We start from the raw sequence: 20,224 nt of genomic DNA on the forward strand, positions 1-20,224 counted from the left end.
AAGAGCTCTGCAGATAAGCAACACTCATAGACAGGATGCCCTGGAGTTTAGGAAGCTACCAGCAAAATAAAAGGGATCCTCAGCACTTTTTTCAGAAGGATGATCAGTGAAGAAAAGCAGACTAATTCAAGAGAAATGTAGAGACCTTATTGTGTATTTTTAAAATTATTTTTTCATGCTATTTTAGGTGCCTCTATATATAGAGAGAACCTCCATCAGGATGAAACACCTCTGGATAGCCCATCCTATGCTGATCTCCCCTTTCCCTGTTTCCTCCTCTAGATAACTCAGTTAACCAAAATGTCACCTGGGGTGGTGCCCTCCAGGAGTTTAGTGGCCACTGGCACCATACAGTGCAGCATATGATTGGTCTTCTGCTATTTACTGTGTGTTGGTTTGATCCCGTTAGTTACCTTGTAACTTTCTGTAGAGCTTTCCTATCTCACCGTGTCTATCAAATAGCTCTGTCAGATTCATACATGTAGGAAGAGTTTAAATCATACATAAAAGTAATCACTTGCTTCATCAGTTGAAATGATTATACTTTCAGGATTTCCTTCATTCCCTTCATCAAGGATTTATGGAATGCTTCCTAGATTACTGAGCACCAGTCAAAGCATTAGGAAGGTCTCACTGACCACACTGAGTTTTCATCTTTTTAGACCCAAAAAGATGAGAGAGGCATAAGAAAATCTTTGTAGAGATGCATAATTTCCAAACCCAAAATACTGGCTTGCTAGCAGGCATCTGACTTCAGCCATGATTTACTGGAGATCCGGACATTGGCTGTACATCTTGCTAATGACTAAACTCTATTCTAGTGATAAATTACAATGACTCAAGAACAGTAGACTGGGCCACTGAATATAAGTTTCCCTGCGTGAGCTTTTCTAGTCGAGAGCAGCCATTCCCAGAGTGAGTGTCTTAGAGGATCTGGAGGATGAGATATGAAACCTCCTGTCAGGACCAGATATCTTTTTTATATAGCTGACATCATTGGGTCATCCACATACATGTGGCTACAGTCAGCTGTGCATAGTCTCTTTAAAGCAGGACAAACTCCTAAACAGTACATTTTAGAATACACACTTGCTCTTTATTCTTTTATTACAAATTGACTTGTCTTTTGCTAAGCTGCTCTCTTCTCTGAGAAGATTTATGTCAGGAATGCACATACAAGGATAGTTGAATAAGTAATAAAGTTCGAAAGGAACACTTGTGTTAATTTATAACGCGCCATTTGTCGACAATGTGAAAGACATTATTTCAAACAAAGGTAACTCGAGGGATGTTAATAGCCAGCAAATGTATTTATGCTAGATCTTATTCTGAGTAAGTCGTTGCATTATAGAACCCGTCTGTCATCATGTTAGTAGTGTTCTTAATTGTCTCTAATTTTCATAATTTACTTTTTAAATCAAAATATCATGGTTTCCACAGACTTCCAGTTTTATACATACTAAAACATGCCAGACTTTTGGTTTTAGTGAAGGAAACAAATGGCTCAGATATAATTCCAAATGTTAGTCTAGCATCGTTTTATTTAGTAAGGCTGGCCTGCTCCCAGATTCCAGATAAGTAGAGAATTGTGCAATTATCCAGAAAACCTAATCCTCAACTTTTTTTTTTCTGGAATCATTTTTTTTTTCTTGGCCATAAAGATCTAAAATTAATTGGATTAGCCATTTCTTTTACATGGCCTGTGAAGATTCATTGTGAAGCTGAGGGAAGAAGCAAAATTCCACCGATCTTCCTTGGAATGTCATTGACCTTGTTGCTGGTAGATGGGGTTTACTGTACAAAACAAGGAAAAAAATGGGCAATAGCTACATTCCTTGGGAGCCTCTTTAGGTCATCTCCTCATCTACATCCACTAACTTTTTGTTAGATGAGGCTATGAACAATGCAGGATTAGGGAGGTTGTTCCACTTCAGTAGATGGGTCCAAGATAGGGGGAACAGATGGAGTAAAATTAGTTAATTACAGGATTCTTCATCTAGTCACAGTTTGCAGTGCCTTGCAGCCTTTTGTGAGCCTGGCTCTTCTGTCTGTGGCTGCAGGCCATTCATTCCTTCAGAGAGGCTTTGGTGGCCTCATGCATGCAGACCTAAATCATCCTCCTTTTTAGTCCCAGTGCCTCACACCAAATCCTCAGATTCAGCTAATCTACCAGTGAAGTAAATTTCCCAAACTCTAGCTTTGTGGTCTCCTAATCACAGTTTTCTTTCTTCCTTTTCTTTTTTTTTTTTTTTAAGATTTTATTTATTTATTCATGAGAGACACTGGGAGGCAGACACATAAGCAGAGGGAGAAGCAGGCTCCCCATAGGGAGCCCAATGTGGGACTTGATCCCAGACCCCACGATCACAACCTGAGCTGAAGGCAGGTGCTCAACCACTGAGCCACCCAGGTGTCCCGCACCCCCAATCACAAATTTCATTGGCTCTTCATGTCCTATAGGAGCGCAGCCAAAGTGCTCAGCCTGACACACACAGGGCTCAGCCCTCTGAGGACTGTCCCCGACTCATCTCTGCAGCATTGCTCGTGCATGCCCCTACAGGAACCCTTTATTCGAGTCACATGCAGCATCTCAGCAGTCCTCTGCCTGCTCTGGGCCATTGTGGACCTCACCTTCACTTGCCTTCTCCAAATACACACCTCTCCCCACCAATCCAGTTACTCCTGCTCAGTGAGGCCCAGCCCCATTCTGAGATCTCCTGGAACACCATAGTCCAGGGGACCTCCATTGCTATGAATTGGTACCCATTCTTGGCCACATAATTGTGTCCCTTGCAGGGGCAATTCTTGCAGTGACATCTTTTTGGACAATGAACTTTTCTCTGGCAGTTAACACCTTTTCCCAGCTCCATTATCTGCCTTGCATGTGACACCTTTTTGTATGCTCCAAAGCATCATAGGCTCTGATTGAATAACAGGATGAGAAATGATGAGCCTGGTTGTAGTTTCTACTCTTCCAGGCACACCTTCCTTCAGCATTCAGATAAAGATACATGAATTCTGAGAAGCCCAGTGCATGAACAGTTTCCCAGAATGACTAAAAAGCTGGCTCTGGGCTCTGCGTGCCTAGATTAGAACAGTGGTTTCGCTCCTTATTAACTATGTGATATGTCTCTACCTTTGTGCCCTCATCTAAGATGAGGATAATAATGGTACTCTTAGTAATGGTTGCTGAGGGGATTAATCAACATCATATATGTAAGGCCGTTAGTGCTTGGCATATAGTAAGTGCCCACTAAATGTTCTCTCAATTATTATTAAATACTATAAAAAAATGAGGTTCCAGCCTTCTCTTTAAAGAGGAGTGTCAGTTGTCAGTCAAAGCATGGGATCACTCCCACTGTTAATAGTGGACTTTAGAGATGGGTCTCCATTCCCTGGGCTAGCCTGGTCATCTAGGTGTTTGCAGGGGGCTGAATTATAGGGTTTTGCTCTGACCCCATCTACTGAGGCAAGAAGCTCAACCACACAGAAAGAGTTTTATTTTCATTTTCAGGTACCTTTCCCTCATCCCCTTCACAGAACAATAGTAATAGCTTGCTAAATTGAGAAAGGCTTCAGGCAGGCCTTTCTAGCATCAGATGTGAGACCAAATCTAGGATGACACAGTACAGGCCAGGATGGTGGTCTGGACGAGACAAATCAAAGTCATTTAACTGAGACAATCAGGAAATCCTAGACCTGGTCTAGGAAACATCCACAGGTCTCCTAGATAGTCCTCAGCCCTCTGGGGCAGAGCTCAGTGAGCTATTTACACCCGAACCACTCTGTGCTGCTTGTCTTTTACTGTACAGATTTGGGCATAAGTCACTTCTTCAAATATTTCAAATATTCCACCTAATGGACTGCTTCTCCTTCAGGCCTACATCTGACAAGGTTGAGGAAATCCCCTTCCTCCCTGTGGGATGGTCAGACCCCGAGGCCCTCACCCTGGGTTAGACAGGAAGACAACCCGTTTGACTACTGGACACACCTGGAAGAGCCCTCTGGGCAATGTCTGCAGAGTGGTGATTGGGAGAGTTACCTTGAATTCAGTCTCAATGTTGGCTAGCCTGGCCAATTCGTTGCTTAGCTCCAGCGCGGTGAGGACAGGGTCTTCACTGGACAGAGACAAGTAGGCAGCGCTCGCCAGTCCCTTGTAGGCGTTCATGCGGGAACGCGAGTGGCTGAAGGAGTCCCTCCGCTGCTTCTCCGTGCACTCGTTGCACTTGCAGAAGTAGTCGTGCGGCCGCTCAATGCGTGCGCCCTTGAGCAGGAGGATGTGCACGATCTCATACTCCTGGCAGTGCGCCGCCAGGATGATGGGCGTGATGTCGTGGGAGAAGCGCGTGCCGTCCTCGTCGTAGGCGTAGAAGTCGTCGTCGCGCAGCTCCTGCTCCAGCGGGCTGAGCGTCAGGCGCTGGCCCTGCGCGAAGGCCGGGTGGTTGAGAATGGCCTCCACGATGCGCACGTAGCCCTTGCTGATGGCCAGCAGCAGCGCGTCCCCCACCCGCGCCAGGTTCTCCTTCTTGAGCAGTAGCTCTGTGACCTCCAGGTGCTCGTTACCCACGGCCAGCTGCAGCGCGTTCTGCCCCATATAGTCCACGCAGTTGAAGTTGAGGGTCTTGGACTCCTCCAACATTTTCCTGACCACAGGGATGTTGCCATACTCAGCTGAGTCCAGGAAGCGCTCCTCTTCCGGCGTCAGGCTGGTGCCCTTCTCATTGAACATGTAGGCAGGACCACGGATGGCCTGGCGGCGGCCCTTCTCCCTCAGGGTCGTGTGCCGGCGCTGCATGTTTTTGAAGGTGTTGCTCCCCAACCTGTGGGGGTACAAGGCAGAGATGCTCGGTTACTCTCCCAGGGGCCTGTGAGGTGCCCAGCGGCAGAGCAAGCACAAATTGTTGAGATGAGAAAGAATCTCATGATTGGGATCTTAATGCAAAACTATGAAATCTTATTAGAAATCATTTTTCTCTCCCTGAGATGAAGACAGGTTGGCTAACCTGAATTATTCGTATTCATATAGAAGAATACTGATTCAGTTATCCAGCATCTGTACCCCTTGGGTGGAGGAATGGTGGCAAACTGAAATGTAGATTTGAGTGGAGTTAACAGGAGATAGAGGGGGAGGGTGTGGGGTAGGATGTGATTGAAACAGGCTGAGAACTGTGAGTTTTTCAATTTGTGCAAAGTTCAGCATGTCATTTAACTTTTCTGGGCTTTAGTACTTTGCTTCTCTGTGATTTTACCCATACAATGTGGTTAATGTTTTGTGTGCCTTAGGTTCCATAGAAGGATTAAGTGAGGTGACATATACTAGAAAATAATGTTGATTTTCTTCCGTACTCTCCTGCCTCTTGCCATGCCCAGTTCCCCCAAGGCTCTGCTATGGACATGGCCACCATAGATACTGCTGCATTTGCTTCGGGTGCATTGCCTCCTTGAGATCCCTCACTGTGATAAAACTGCTGCAACGTGCAAGCATGGCCACATGCCTCTGCTTCACAGTCAGTGCTGTACTTGACACTTTCCTTCGTGGGGACTGTGCTTGCTTTCTGGTGCTTGCACAGCCTAAGCGTCTACAAAAGGGCAAGATGTGGCAGGGAGCAGGCCTAGACACATTGCCACTTACTAATGGTCACTGAAGTGGCTCCTCTGAGGAAATTTGGTTGTAGCTTCTTAGCTCAAATCTGGATTTTTGTATGGATGGAAGAACCGGTTATTTAATTAAATTAATTAATTAATTTATTGGAGTTCAATTTGCCAACATATAGCATAACACCCAGTGCTCATCCCATCAAGTGCCCCCCTCAGTGCCTGTCACCCAGTCACCCCCACCCCCACCCACCTCCCTTTCCACCACCCCTTGTTCGTTTCCCAGAGTTAGGAGTCTCTCATAGAACAGGTCATTTTAGATGCTGGGTTTATTTCTCACTTGCTCTTTGCTATTGTGGCAGAGTGTGGAGGTTAATACTGATGCTACTGGTAATAATGGTTAAACATTTATTAAGCACCTATTATATGCCAGGAACTATACTGAGAAATTAATAATTTCACATATATTGCTTGTGTAAATCTTGTATTGATCCTATTCCAGGTGATAATGCTGACACAAGTAGGATTGAGAAGTGGGCTTTGCAGTCAGAGAACTTAGAGTATGAGTCTTGCCTTCACCTTTGGCCAACCTGGTAGCTTTGGGCAAGTTACCTAGACTTTAGTTTGCCAGGGTTTTTAAAAGGTAAGACTAGAGAAAATAAAAGCTTTTGTGTCATTTGAGCCTGAATCAGACACCCTATCTTCAGCTGGTAGTGAAACTTTGAATGGATCCCTGGTTCAGGATGCTTTAACTGTAACATAGTCTGGACCACACGTTTTCTAACTTTCTACAAACTTGAACATCTAATTCTCCAGTTAGCCCTACCCAAATTTTTTTCTTTTTTTTCTCTAGTTTGCCCCTCCTCACATTATTCAAATAATATTAGAATAGCATACATTTCAATAAGACAGTACGTGTTCGGGACACCTGGGTGGCTCAGTGGTTTAGCATCTCTCTTTGGCCCAGGGTGTGATCCTGGAGTCCTGGGATTGAGTCCCACATCGAGCTCCCTGCATGGAGCCTGCTTCTCCCTCTGCCTGTGTCTCTACCTCTCTCTGTGTCTCTCATGAATGGATAAATAAAATCTTAAAAAAAAAAAAAAAGTACGTGTTCTGAAGAGTAAGTGCGATTTATTTTGAACTATTTTCCATGTTTCCAATAAATAGTCTTTTTGTTACTGGTCGTATCCATGCATTAAGAATAATCAGTATTTCACTTAAGCCATTTATAAGAAAAAATAAAAGTAATCATAGAGGAAGTCCTTTAAATTAAATCTAGTGTTTTGAGATTTAAAAAAAAGTCAATCTTGTGATTTTTAAGATTTTGGGCTCCATTTGGTTTTCTGCTTGTTTTACCTTTTGACCTGCTCAAACCCTTTTGGTTTTAGCTCTATTAGGGGGCCCTATCTGGCATAAGGCAAAGACTTGGAGGTCAGAGCTTATGCTCTAATCTTGCCTAGGTCTGAGTAACACAGTTTTTGGAAGAATCTGCTAAACTATTCAATGGAGTAGCTTCTTCATCTGCAGAAATTTAAAAGAATAATTATGGGTAACCCTGTCAAAAGGTAACTGTGGGTGATAAATCCTAATAGCTCCTCTGCGCTCCTTTAGAAAGAGATCTGAACTGCCATCCACTTTTTAAAAGAGCATTTTGATAAAAGATTGCTGGGGAAAACGTTCTCAGGATTCAAGTTCACGAGCTCCTCTGAGCCCATTTCTCTCAATAATGCCATCATTTCAGGGAGAGAGGCTGCTTATTGATGCCAAAGCTGACTGTAGATTGGGAGTCCAGTAGAAACCTTTTATAGGAGAGAGGTACTTACAAATAGGGTACAGGTATTTATCATTATAGGTTTTTCAGCAGAAGAGGAAGAGATTGAGTTGAAATCTAAGCAGTCACCTCATTTGTATCATCAAAGAACCTTATTTCAGAGAATGTTATGAAGTTAGTTTCAAGGTCTGTCATCTGGGTACACACACTCAGGTGGGAATTGAGCCCATAGAAGACTAATAGTCTTTCTGATGGAATTACTTAATCTGTCATATGATGAGGCTTATACTCCTTTCAGGAGCACCTCTCTGGTTTTAGCCATTGCATCTCAACCTGAGAAAAGTTACTTTCCACTCAGGAGTATCTGAGTGGTGTGTCAGATGAGACAGCAGCTGTCCTAGGAGCCAGGGCTTGAGCTTGATTCCATGTCACTTTTCCATTAGAGGTCTGCTCAAGAGGGAGAATAGGTCAGATTCCAAGGTCAAGGGTGTACACTAATACACAGCAACAAGTCATGGAGAGATTAATTCAAAGGAAATATAATAACTACTGAACCAAGTCAGAGCAGAAAAACATTTCACAAGGAACATGTAAGTACCCAATTTAAATTCAGAGTCCATATGCATATCATAGGCACTGCAGCTTAAAAACTTAAAAGGTGTTAAGACATTTATAATTTCCCTCATTAGACAAACAAACATAAAAGCAAGGTGTTAGCATTCTCATTTTTTAAGTGAAGCAGAAAGACTAAACGTTAGGGTGAATAATTTCTGCACAAGAGTAGAGTGTCATGTAAATTTTGATGTTTCTTTAATAATTATGTTATATCAAGGAAAAAATATATGTGTGTGCCTAGTATTTATCAGATGTCAAATGTCCTCCCCATTTGACATGAATTATTCTGAATGACCTTGAAAGCAGACACACAGATACACTAAGACATAAACAAGCCTCTCTCCTAGCATTTAAAATCTCAGCTTTACATTCAGATGCTCATAGAACTGTCAGTTCTGCTATTTTCCTAGGAGAGTTGGCCTTGATGAAACCTATGGGCCCTCGAATCATGCATGCATTACAAGGATATACTGGGTCATCCTATGCTATGAAGTTGCTTCCAGTGTAAGGGTTTTAAACCAGCAGACCCTGGAGCCACGTGAATTTGTTCAGATATTGATGGGGGCCTCTTTACCTCACTTAGGGCTGCTTGTTAGCTCTACCTCTTACCCTGATAGCCCTCTAATCATGCTTTTTAAACACTTATTTTATTTTTTCAGCTTTATTAAGGTTTGATTGCCAAAATTGTAAAATATTTAAAGTATGTATTGTGGTGATTTCATGTAAGTATGTATCATGGAAGGAATCCCATCATTTAGTTAATACATTATCACCTCACATATATATATATATTTGGTGAGAACATTATGTTCTTTCTTAGAGCACCACAGTGTTATCAACCATTGTAGTCACTATGTTGTACACTAGAACTTCATCTTATAGCTGAAAGTTTGTACTCTTTTACCAGCCTTTTCCTGTTTGTTCAATTTCAGCAGTTTTATACCTGTGAGTATATTTAGCCTTACCATTTAATCTTGACATTATCGATAGTCAGGCTTTAGCCATACATTTCACATGGGTTGTCATGTGATATGATATGTCAAAAAGATATGTCAAAAAGATGATATGTCAAAAAGATAAAGTCATTTGGCTCACAATAGCTGGTGGCCAAAACTCACACTCATGAATCAGCTGTGTTGCTTTGCTGGAGTATGGGGATACTGTCACAGTTTCAGGACCAATAATGAGCAAAATGATTCTCCTTAAAATCAATTAGCATTTGATTGCCCTTACTCTAGTATTTTTCTTCAAAATGAACTTTGAATGCAAATGCCTTTTTATTTGCATGTATTATTGAGATAATGAGTGATCAAACATCTCAATTAAGGTACTGTGTTTTTCATCTTTCATAAATGCATACATTGACATTTGATGTCATTGAGAAGAAGTGTTTCAGTGGAAACAAAACCATATTTGAGAAGAGAACTGATTATTAAACTCCCTCTTGATCCCTTGGTTGCTATTTTTATCAAACTGCTTTTACAGATGCATCAGCCAGTCTAAAGACAGCCAGATGTCAGTGATCCATGAAAAGTATAAATTCTGCACCCTAAATCCAGCTGCAAATAAGCATGACCACTAAGCATTTTAGAGACAGGGGTTGTGATTAATTACTGATGAAGAAAAGGACATTTAATCAGAATGTCTTTTGGAGATATTTGTTGTCTTTCTGTAAAATTGCCACATGCACCATAGGTCTCTGTGGAAATCACCCAAGCCTGAAACTAATTCAGTCTGTAACATTCCACAACTGAACATAGAACCAAACAAAATCCAGGAGTTAGACCAGTTACTGAGGACAACCCAGCTGTGGTCTGCACATTCTCTCCCAGTGTACATAGTCTGATTTTTAGTCCATAGCAACAATGATAAAATATTCAGGTGATGTGGAGTCTTCTTCTAAATTTCAGTTCTCTTACCAAAGTAAGGGAATAGTAAAATCCATCCTCTGTGCACCTCAGCCACAGCGAAGATGCAATAATATGTATCAAATGGATACTGTGAAGCCTTATACAAATGTCCATGAAAGTAATGATCACAACCTTACATGATCAGTACACTTAAGTAAATATAGTTATAGTAAATAACTGTAAATTGGCTTACATTTTACTCTATGGTGATATAGTCAGATTAGCTGTTTTTTTTTAATGGCTGTATAATGGTGATAGTTAACATATATTACACATTTGCTATGTGCCAGATATTCTGTTAAGTGCTTTATATGAATTATTATTTTAATTCACACAAATCGTGTGATAAGCTTTTTTCCTCAGTGACTAATCATAATGATTAACATTTATTACACATTAACTGCGTTGCAGGCACTATGCTGAGTACTTTACGCGTATTATCATTTTAAATTCTCATAAACTACTACATGATACAGGTGCTATTGTCATTCCCATTTAACAGATGGTGAAATGGGGCTCAGATAAATTAACCACTTTTGTTAAGGCTACATAAACTTGTGAGTGATAGATCCACTATTAGGCCTCTGATCTGTTTGGTTTCAAAGCCACTGCTTTGGGCTGGTATGCCACTGCCATCCCTCTTCCTCCTCCATTTTTCTGAATTTCTTAAGATGGTAAATTTTTTCATTAGAGTGCAAGAATCTTGAGGGCAGGGGAATTACTTGTTTATATGGCATATGTACCTGGTGCCCAGTATCCCTGATGCCTGGCATATGGTGCATGGTCAAATAATGTAATCAGTTCTTAAATACTTGAATTTGGGTTGGTCATTAAAGAAGACCAATAAAATAGATGTGTTAATGTTTACTGTGTCTTCCTTCTTATAGATATAGGAGTCATATGATCCTTTAATTATTATTTCCTCTTTGTTCTAACAACTTTTAAAGTAAGGTATGAGTTCCAAAGCCAAATTAGTTTCCAGCTCCACTATAAGTAATGGTCTACAAGTTGCTAGACGAGACCATTAATATCAGAGGGTATATTAAGTCCTTGAATGACTGGGGCATTCTCACTTATTCAAGATACTTCTGAAAAACTATATGTATTTTCAGAGGCATCCACATGCATTTTAAATAAAAGGAAAGATATCCACGTAGTTACCCCATTAATATACATGAGTTGATATACCCTACCATTCAGGTCCTATAGGAATAGCAAAATAATCCTTCTGCTACTCATTATAACACGTTATATTGAGATATACTTTCCAGACAATTCTGCTAATGTGTTATATTTTTTCCATTGCATCTTGAATTAAAAATATTATCTAGATTCCTGAATGCTAATAAACAATTTTATCAGCAACTTAATTTTCAATGAATCATCATCATTTAGAGGTCATTCTCTGTATTTTCAGGCTACCTTATTTATTAACTATTCACATATAACTAATGCTTTGTGTATGCTTTTTTTTATTTCTTTCTTTTTAAATCCTTATTTGTCTGTTTGAAACTGGGGAATTATGAAACTGGATGTCTGTATCTCTGTGTATATCTCCAGATAGAACTGAAACAGTAAGTTCTTACATGTTTTTCCTCCAAAGATTTGTCTTGGTATAAAATAGGTATGTGTAACCTCTTGACTGTTACAGTAACCTTTGTGACAGAAGAGCCTGAAATGATCATCTACTCCCAAGAAAGTAAGAAAGGCTCTAAAATCATGAAATGAGAATGATGAAAAAGGTAACACGCTGAATATTTATCTAGGAAATGTTCATTGCCTTTCCTGAGCAAGAGATCCTGGCAGCTCTCATCCAGGATACCGCATGTGTCTGAAATTAGCCTCAGTGAGGCTTCACATAGTTCTCATTTTTTTTCTGGGTTAATGACTGCCTGAAGGAGTTAGCTAATCTATATGCCCCTAAGCTTAGGAGCAAGTGTTTTAGAAATAAATTTTTATGAAATTATAATTGTGGCATAGAACCTTGGTAAGTTGTTAAATAATTAAACCAATGCCACTGTTTAAAAGATCTTAGAGAGTGAGTTTGTATCATATTCATAATGAATATTCTGGATTTAATGTGTATTCATTCATAAATCTGTTGTGTGTCCAGTGGTTCAGAAACAGGACCCACCAGTAGGTGGCATTCTGAGGCAAAAATTCACTGAGTGCCAGTAGACAGGGTCAATCATTATTGCCTCTTACAAATCTACCCTTGAATTCATTAAGCCTTTAAATTACAATTAATGACAATAGCATCCTGGTTAAGTCTATTCAATCACACTTAAGTGAATTTACAACTTCACATGTAAAGGAGATTCTCTGTTAGAGTTTCAAAGCTTGTGTTAAAGCCCTGCCCAGATTACATCTCTTTTAAGAGCATATTTGTTAGGTTGAAATGGACATCTAAAGGACATATTTTCCACAAATAAAAGGAAAAAAAGTAACAGCTTCTTTATTCCCACCTGTAGTTCTTTAATGGTGGCTACTTATTAGAAGATAGCCATCTTCCTTTTCCTATTCCCATATTTATGTTAAGATAAATACAGTCACAAAAAATGTTAAATTAAAAAGCTGTCAGTACTGAAGTAAGAGAACAGACAACACAGATACTCTATTCCAGGAAGAAAAAAAAAATACTGCACTTTAGCACAACAAGACTGGGTTACCACTATGAATTGTCTATTTTAAATGGATTTTTAAACTTAGACTTGCAAGGAAAAGTAAAAAAAAAAAATTCCTCTACCAACCCAATCAATAAGAAAGATTTCAGATCCAGATTTACATCTAAAAATCCAAGCTACACAGGAAAGAGAGGGCTAATAAATAAAAGTTTAATGCCGTATTTCAGCAAGAAAACAACCTCTGTTGGAAAATTTGATATGAAAGAATCATCATAGTTGCTTACATTGAGGGAGAAATAAGCAGGCTGGTCCCTCCTCTCTAGATGACCGGAATCCGGTGTTGGGTCGCGGGAATGTGGCTCCCCATGGGTGGTAGCGGAGGGGATGCCGCTCTCCGTGGTGCTGAAGTGTAGAGCTGGTCCAGTGAGTGGAGTTGCGAAGATGTGAAAGCGCGCTTCGCTGTCCTTTGTGCTGCAATGGTAACAACTCTCCTTCCGCGAGGCAGAGTCGCCTTACCGTTCTTTTCCTAATCTGGGGGAAATTTCCCAGGGAACATGACGAGGAAAGAATCGTATGTGAGACAGGCATGTGGTGTGGTGATGGGTTGGTATAGTTCCCACCCCTTCTCCCAGACAGTAGCTTTAAAAGGGAGGTATCAACTCTGCCTTCCTACCGTGGATCCTCACGATTTCTACCTGCCCCCTCTCAAATCCCAGAACAGTGCATAACACACACATACACACACACACACACCTCAATATGTAAGGCATCAGGTTCTGGTTCCTGAGGCAGAATATTCATCTGTTTAAATAAATGAAAAATGAGGAATGAATTGGTTTCCTACCTGTTGTGTTTATGGGTGTTTACACAGGGAGGGAAGCTGAAAAGAAAACTAAAACCAGGAGAACCTGAAGAATGACAGAAGTAGTTTGTTTGTTTGTTTGTTTTAATAAGCTTTAAGGTCACACCCTACTGTGTCTTCTGTGAGTCATGCATCTGCTAACTCTACCCTTTTGTTTCATGACCTTTTAACATTGTCTAGGATCAGGAAGTGGCCCTGATATAGATCAAGTCTGATGTTAATGATGGGACTTTAAAAGAATTAGCTTTCATTTGTGACTTTCCATTTTTTGAAAGGAAATTCCTAATGTAGAAATCTATTTCCCCCATAGACCCCATTCTCACCATTTGCCTTGTTTACAAATAGTCTATGATTCTTACACACTAAAGTATTTTGATGGCCTCATGGGAGGGAAACTTCCTTAACTGAAATATTACCTGTATGTGAAAAACTGGGATTACTTCCAGGGTGTACCTCTGTGACTGAACAATAAACCAGAATGCTAATTCTTTGAAACCAACTCAGGGATTAACAACTCACAGTCTGTAAGGAATGTTTCTGTGTGTAAACATAATACTTAGGGTTAAAGAATTGACGTATAATGTATTTTGTACAATGCCATTCTATGTTTATATGCAAATCAGATTGCATTAGTTCATTAATATGCCACTAGCATTTTCTCTGGAAGCAATGTGGTGAGTGGGGGAAGACCCTGGAATTTTGATTCACTTATTAACTGTGTGACTTTGGGCATAATGTTTAACCTTATTGAACCTCTGTCTCCTTATATGTAAATGGTGGGTGATAATGGGGGCTGTATGCCTTTTTCCAAATGCATGGTGATAATTAATTGAAATAACATATAAAAATCAACCAGAAGAGTTAGTCACAAGGGTTCACATTTAAGAGGTGCATAATAAGTCTGAGTATTCTCTTTCCCTTCTTACTCAGAGAAGTTATCTAGTTCCAACTTTCTAAAAAGCTTGACAACAAACTAATTTTATTCCTGTAAGCCTCTACATAAGCTTTCCGATGATTGTGCTTTGTCAGTAAAATACCTTTTTAGAAAGAAATTGTCTTAAGACTTTTTCTTTTCTTTTCTTATTTTTTAAAAAAGATTTTATTTATTCATGAGAGACACACACACGGAGAGAGAGAGAGAGGCAGAGACATAGGCAGAGGGAGAAGCAGGCTCCATGCAGGGAGCTGGACATGGGACTTGATCCCAGGTCTCCAGGATCACACCCTGGGCCAAAGGTGGCACTAAACCGCTGAGCCACCCAGGCTGCCCAAGACTTTTTCTTTTAAAAGTTTAAGTCTTGAAGGACAAGGGAATTTTATCTTTAATAAGAGTCAGGAGTGCATACATTGAACTCATTTGAATAAAATGCTAATGAATTAAGAGCTATTTAATACCACATTGAAGTATAGAGCGGAATATGGGAAACCAACAAAAGTGTCTTACACAGCCACAAAATTAGAAGATTAGCTATGACACTGGAAATATTCTTTTGATTGGAATCCTCATCATCAAGATTAGTGAAGCAGTATAGAGTAAGACATTCCTAATGATAAGGTACTTTCTTAAGAATACTGGGTTTTGGCTTTTATTTGATAATGCTGGAGATGAAGTCTTATTATATTCTGTTTTTAATAAATAGCCAAAAGAATATTTTCATGAAACTCTGACATGAACTGTGTTCTTGTTTCTACTCATGATGAGCTCATTAAAAAACAAGTCGTATTTTAAAATGTGTGATAATGATAGTACAACAATTATATATATAGAGAGAGGAAATGAGCTAATTATTTTATAGATATGTTAACTAAAGACAGGTCACAATCAGGCCAGATAGCTTTTCAAAAGTGATAGGTTAAGATGACATTTGTGAAGGATCCAACCTTCAGTTCCACATTTTTAGAGAGCTGTATTACTTCTAGAGGATCTTGTATATAACACTTTGTTCAGTGGGTTAACACTTATCATCTAAAAAAATGTTATATACCTGTCAAAATATTTTCAGTATGTAAAATACAGATGTAATTAGGTCCTTTCTATCAATGGTGAAAGTTCAGAAGACTATAGATGTCTCAAGTTCGTGTGTAAGGTCTTGAGCTTTGCTTTCTCCTAGGTTCATAGTAGAATTCACAGCATTCTAGTCAAACTTCTTTTATTTTAATTCCAAATCTTCCATTCTCCAAGCATGTCCCTCAGTTTTATCATCTGTAAAATGAAAATAATAACAGTCTCTCATTTGTGTAGTTATAGTGAGGAGAAAATGAGACAACTCACATAAAGTGCTTATGGCAATGCCAGGTACATAGAGCTCAGTATACATCAGTTTTCATTATTGCTTACAGCTTACTCTGTGACTGAATAGTGAACATACTATTGATCTGTGGTTTTCAGACTTTGTGTGCTCTATTGTCACCTAACCAGCCTGTTGAAAATATAAAAATACAATTTTCTGGTGCTCCTTTTCTAGGGAATTTGCATTTTTTTCTTCAAGAACTTTTGGTCATTTTTCTGCAGGAAGTTCATAAATCACACTGTGAGGAAACACTGCTCTTGTCTATTGGAGGAGTAATTTAGTTTAGAAACTGCAGCCATGAGTATGAAAGTCTAATTCAAATGACTGAATACTTTGGGACACTTTCTCTCTTTTCCCTCATGCTACTTTGTTTAGTTACTGGACAGACATGGTTCTTTCTCATAGATAGAAGCAGAAGTACAGTAATCAGACTTCTTACACTTTTGATTTAAGGAAGTGATGCAAAGAAAGAGAGAGTGATATAAATCAGTCCCAGAGGGAAAATAATCTGGTTGAAATTACCAGAAGCCACTATGTTAAACTTGTATTAAAAAAGAATGGGAGATCTCTCTCATCCTGGTTGATGGAAGTATCACAGCAAAACTTCTCCTGAGTAAGCACAGATTTGATAAAAACCTTGTGCTCTAGACTGTTTTCAAGTCATGAAATATTGTGTTTTAATTCCAGAACAGGTGGGGAGTGACTAGAAATGGCATTGTGTCTCAAAGTGATGATAATAATAATGCTAATTTAACCCTATTTAATGCATTTTATGTAAAATTACTGATATTCTAGTTTGGACTGTAAACTTGTGAATTTTAGTGGCTGTGCTCTTACAGGATTTATATCACTTATAATTGTCTTTATATAAACTTTAAATTTACAGTTTCTTTAAAAAGTGAACAAAGTAATATGAAATAAATATTTATACATGGTGATCCCCTTTCAAGGAAGGTCTTGCACAGAAGTGACAGCTGACAGATGACAGCTTTCATATCCTTTAGATTCTGCCTCAGCAACAGAGAGCCATCTTACATGAAATCATACCATTTCTTGGGCAGCCTTTATCTGGCGACTGAGTAAGATGAAGTATATAAGCCATTTTGGGGACACTTTATAAGGAACACTTACTCCAGAGCTCACTGCCATATTGGCCCAATTATCAAGGTTTGATTTCTTCCTCTGCCTGATTCTACTTTCTTTTTTCTTCCTTTCGTAAATGTTGATCCCTGATAAGCATCTTTCACCTCAAACTCTGTCTTGGTTTCTGCTTCCATGAAATCCAACCTTCATTAATTGGTAGTAGGTGTGATTTGAGAAAATAGATAATAAGATGGGATTTGAAGCTGGATTGCCATCTTGCTGGCAATGCAGATCCCATCACTGGTCATATGTGGAGCATAGACAGCTCCTGGAACAAGGTTATAGTCAAGTTCCTAAACTTTTACCCATACTGAATTGGGAGCTTCTACTGGTGGAAGAGAAATCATTAGCAGGTGTGATATTTCATGCATTTGAAACTTTAAGGAGAAATAATAATGTTAAGCACAATGGTATTGGGTTGCTATTGTTAAATGCCACTGATTCCAAAGAAAGATAATGAGTAGCTGAAGCTATGTAATAGGCAATTGAAATCCAGGTGTAAAAGCCAGAGGACCTCTTGGTTGCATATAAAGAAGCTCTCCTATCAACTCTAGGGTAGGGGAAAGATAGAGAAGTTCAAGGTCTAAGCATTAATCTTGGGAAGAGTGAATTCAGAAATTACTAAATGCCCAACCAAAATAAGCCTATCATGCCACACACTTTGGGAAAATCCAAGATTTGGATTGGATGAGGACATCTACATGGATGTCTCTCAAGATTTTGACCTCCTCTATACCTCTGAACCTGAACCTACAGACATGGTCCATTCATCTCTATTAAGAGTTAGTACCTCCCATCTCACACACTCATCCATGTAATGTCGTGTGTGTGTCCCAGGACCCATACCACCTTCCCTGCTGCTCATAAGGCCTATAACTAAGTTAGGTTGTACACAGGCTGTGAAATGACATTAATATTTAGAGACTCATAATATAGCAGAGGATGTTCTGAGTCTGCTAAGGCAGTAAAGGGACAGTGTTCCGAAGGAGCTACAAGAACCAGCCATTGTGTACTAGAAGGAGTCGGGGGAGTAAGTGTGGGCCTGGATTCTAAGGATGCTTGATTAAGGGGGCCTAAAATAAAAATTGCATATTGAAGAGTTTATTGACTTAGAAATGCTCTCTTGAACTACTGGATTTAACATTTTGTTAAGGATCCCAGGGAATAATGTGAACTTACTGCTAGGACAACACCTGAAAACAGGAAAGAAAACAAGTGTTCATATACACAAAGTTGAAATGACAGAATTTCCATGGCAGAGGATAAAAGGAATGGAATAAAAAGCTTAGCAGTCTGATTGATTTCACAAATCTAAGTTCTCTATTCCCTTCCATATAAAAAAACTTATCAAACTCAACATCAAAAAACAAAAAATCTAGTCAAAAAATGGGAGGAAGACACAAACAGACATTTCTCTAAAGAAGACATTCAAATGGTCAACAGACATATGAAAAAAATGCTCAACATCACTTGGCATCAGGGAAATAGAAATCAAAACCACAATGAGATATGTCACACCTGTCAGAATGGCTAAAATTAACAAGTCAGGACACAACAGATGTCGGCAAGGATGCAGAGTAAAGGGGAATCCTCTTCCACTGTTGGTGGGAAGGCAAACTAGTGAAGCCACTCTGAAAAACAGTATGGTGGTTCATTAGAAAGTTAAAAATACAGTTACTCTATGACGCAGTAATTGCACTACTAGGTATTTATCCAAAGGATACAAACACAATGATTTGAAGGGGCCTATGCACCCCAGTGTTCAAAGCAGCAGCAATGTCCACAATAGTTAAAATATGGAAAGATCCCATTGACAAATGAATGGATAAAGAAGATATGGCACATGCACACGCACACACACACACCACACAGGAATACACAGGAATATTACTCAGCCTTCAAAAAGAATGAAATATTGCCATTTGCAATGATATGGATGGATCTAGAGGGTATGCTATGAAATAATTATGCTAAATGAAATAAGCCAGTCAGAGGAGGACAAATACCATTTGATTTCACTCATGTGGCATTTAAGAAAGAAAACATGAACATAGGGAAGGGAAGGAAAAATAAAATAAGACGAAAGCAGAGGCAAATCATCAGAGATATTGAACTCTAGGAAACAAATTAAGGGTTTCTGGAGGGGAGGTGGGTTGGGAGCTGGGGTAACTGGGGTGATGGACATTAAGGAAAGCACTTGAGTAATGAGTGCTAGATGTTATATGCAACTGAGAAATCACTGAATTCTACTTCTGTAACTAATAATATATATTCATTGAATTTAAATAAAAAAAATTAAAAATAAAGAGCTTATAGATGTGAGGATATTGAAATGAGTATCTTTGCCTGGAAGGCGCATGAGCCAATTTTATTCATGGAGCCTAGAGGACACATCTTTTACCAATGGCATAAGAAATGCACTCATTAGAAGAGCACCAGTATTACACAGTTTTCAATGTAGTTCTTCTTTGTAAGCCAGGGCTGACAGTAGCACGGTCTCTTACAGGGCTTGGTTCACTGACTGCAGTGGGCATAATAGAACCCTGAAACAATGGAGGCCAGATAGTGGCACTTAAACGTCCTAAACCAGACTGTTTCATTGCTGTCATTACCAGCGAGAATGGAGGGGCAGTCAAGAGCCTACAGAATAATGGAAATGGTTATTAGAAGATAACATCTCTAAGGAGAAAAAGGATGGGTAACTGACTAAGGTAACTATGTTTGTGGCTATAGAAAAATCAAGAAAGGGGTACTTAGTGAAAGAAGCCTTTGTGAAAAGGCTGTATACTGTATGATTCTATCTATATGACATTTAGATCAATGACTGCCAAGGGCTTGCAGAGAGAGAGAGAAAGAGAGAGAGAGAGAGAGAGAGAGAGAGAAATGGATAGACAGAGCACAGAAGATTTTTAGGGCAGTGAAACTCTTCTTAATTATATTATAATGGTGGATATATGCTATTTTACATTTGTCAAAATCTATAGAATGTACTACACTACACCAAGAGTGAACCCTAATATAAGCTGTGGACTTTGAGTGATAATGATGTGTCAATGTAGGTTCATCATTTGTGACAAATATGCCATTCTGGTGGGGCATGGTGATAATGGGGAGGGCTGTGGATATGTACGGGCAGAGAATATATGGGAACTGGCTGTACTTCTGCTCAGTTTTTCTGTGAATCTAAAACTCCTTTTAAAAATATAGCCTTCATTAAACAAGTCATGTTCCTTGTCCAGTTTCTGGATCTAATCCTTTTTTCAGTTCTGGAAACCATTACTGAAGTGGTGGGCAAATTCCTAGGAAAAGAATACGTATTTTCTTTACACGTTAATGCTTCCCCCAGCCCTTCTCCAAAGGGTCCTACAGTCATTTACTAGAATAGCTTTTCAGTAGGAAAAGAGAAAATGGAA

General features: G+C 39.4%; 1 protein-coding gene across 1 annotated transcript in view; it reads right to left on the bottom strand.

The window, feature by feature from the left end:
* Window positions 1-16,817, bottom strand: part of TRPC7 (transient receptor potential cation channel subfamily C member 7) — a 140,851-nt gene extending 124,034 nt beyond the window's left edge. Inside the window, exons 1-3 of the mRNA XM_077913159.1 lie at window positions 16,716-16,817; window positions 5,347-5,579; window positions 4,043-4,820 (exon numbers count right to left, since the gene is read on the bottom strand). Coding sequence (XP_077769285.1) covers window positions 4,043-4,820; window positions 5,347-5,579; window positions 16,716-16,817 — 1,113 coding nt within the window. The remainder of the gene's footprint in view (window positions 1-4,042; window positions 4,821-5,346; window positions 5,580-16,715) is intronic.
* Between the last annotated feature and the right edge of the window lie 3,407 nt (window positions 16,818-20,224).

Source organism: Canis aureus, chromosome 10, assembly GCF_053574225.1.
Source record: "Canis aureus isolate CA01 chromosome 10, VMU_Caureus_v.1.0, whole genome shotgun sequence".
Classification (NCBI taxonomy): domain Eukaryota; kingdom Metazoa; phylum Chordata; class Mammalia; order Carnivora; family Canidae; genus Canis; species Canis aureus.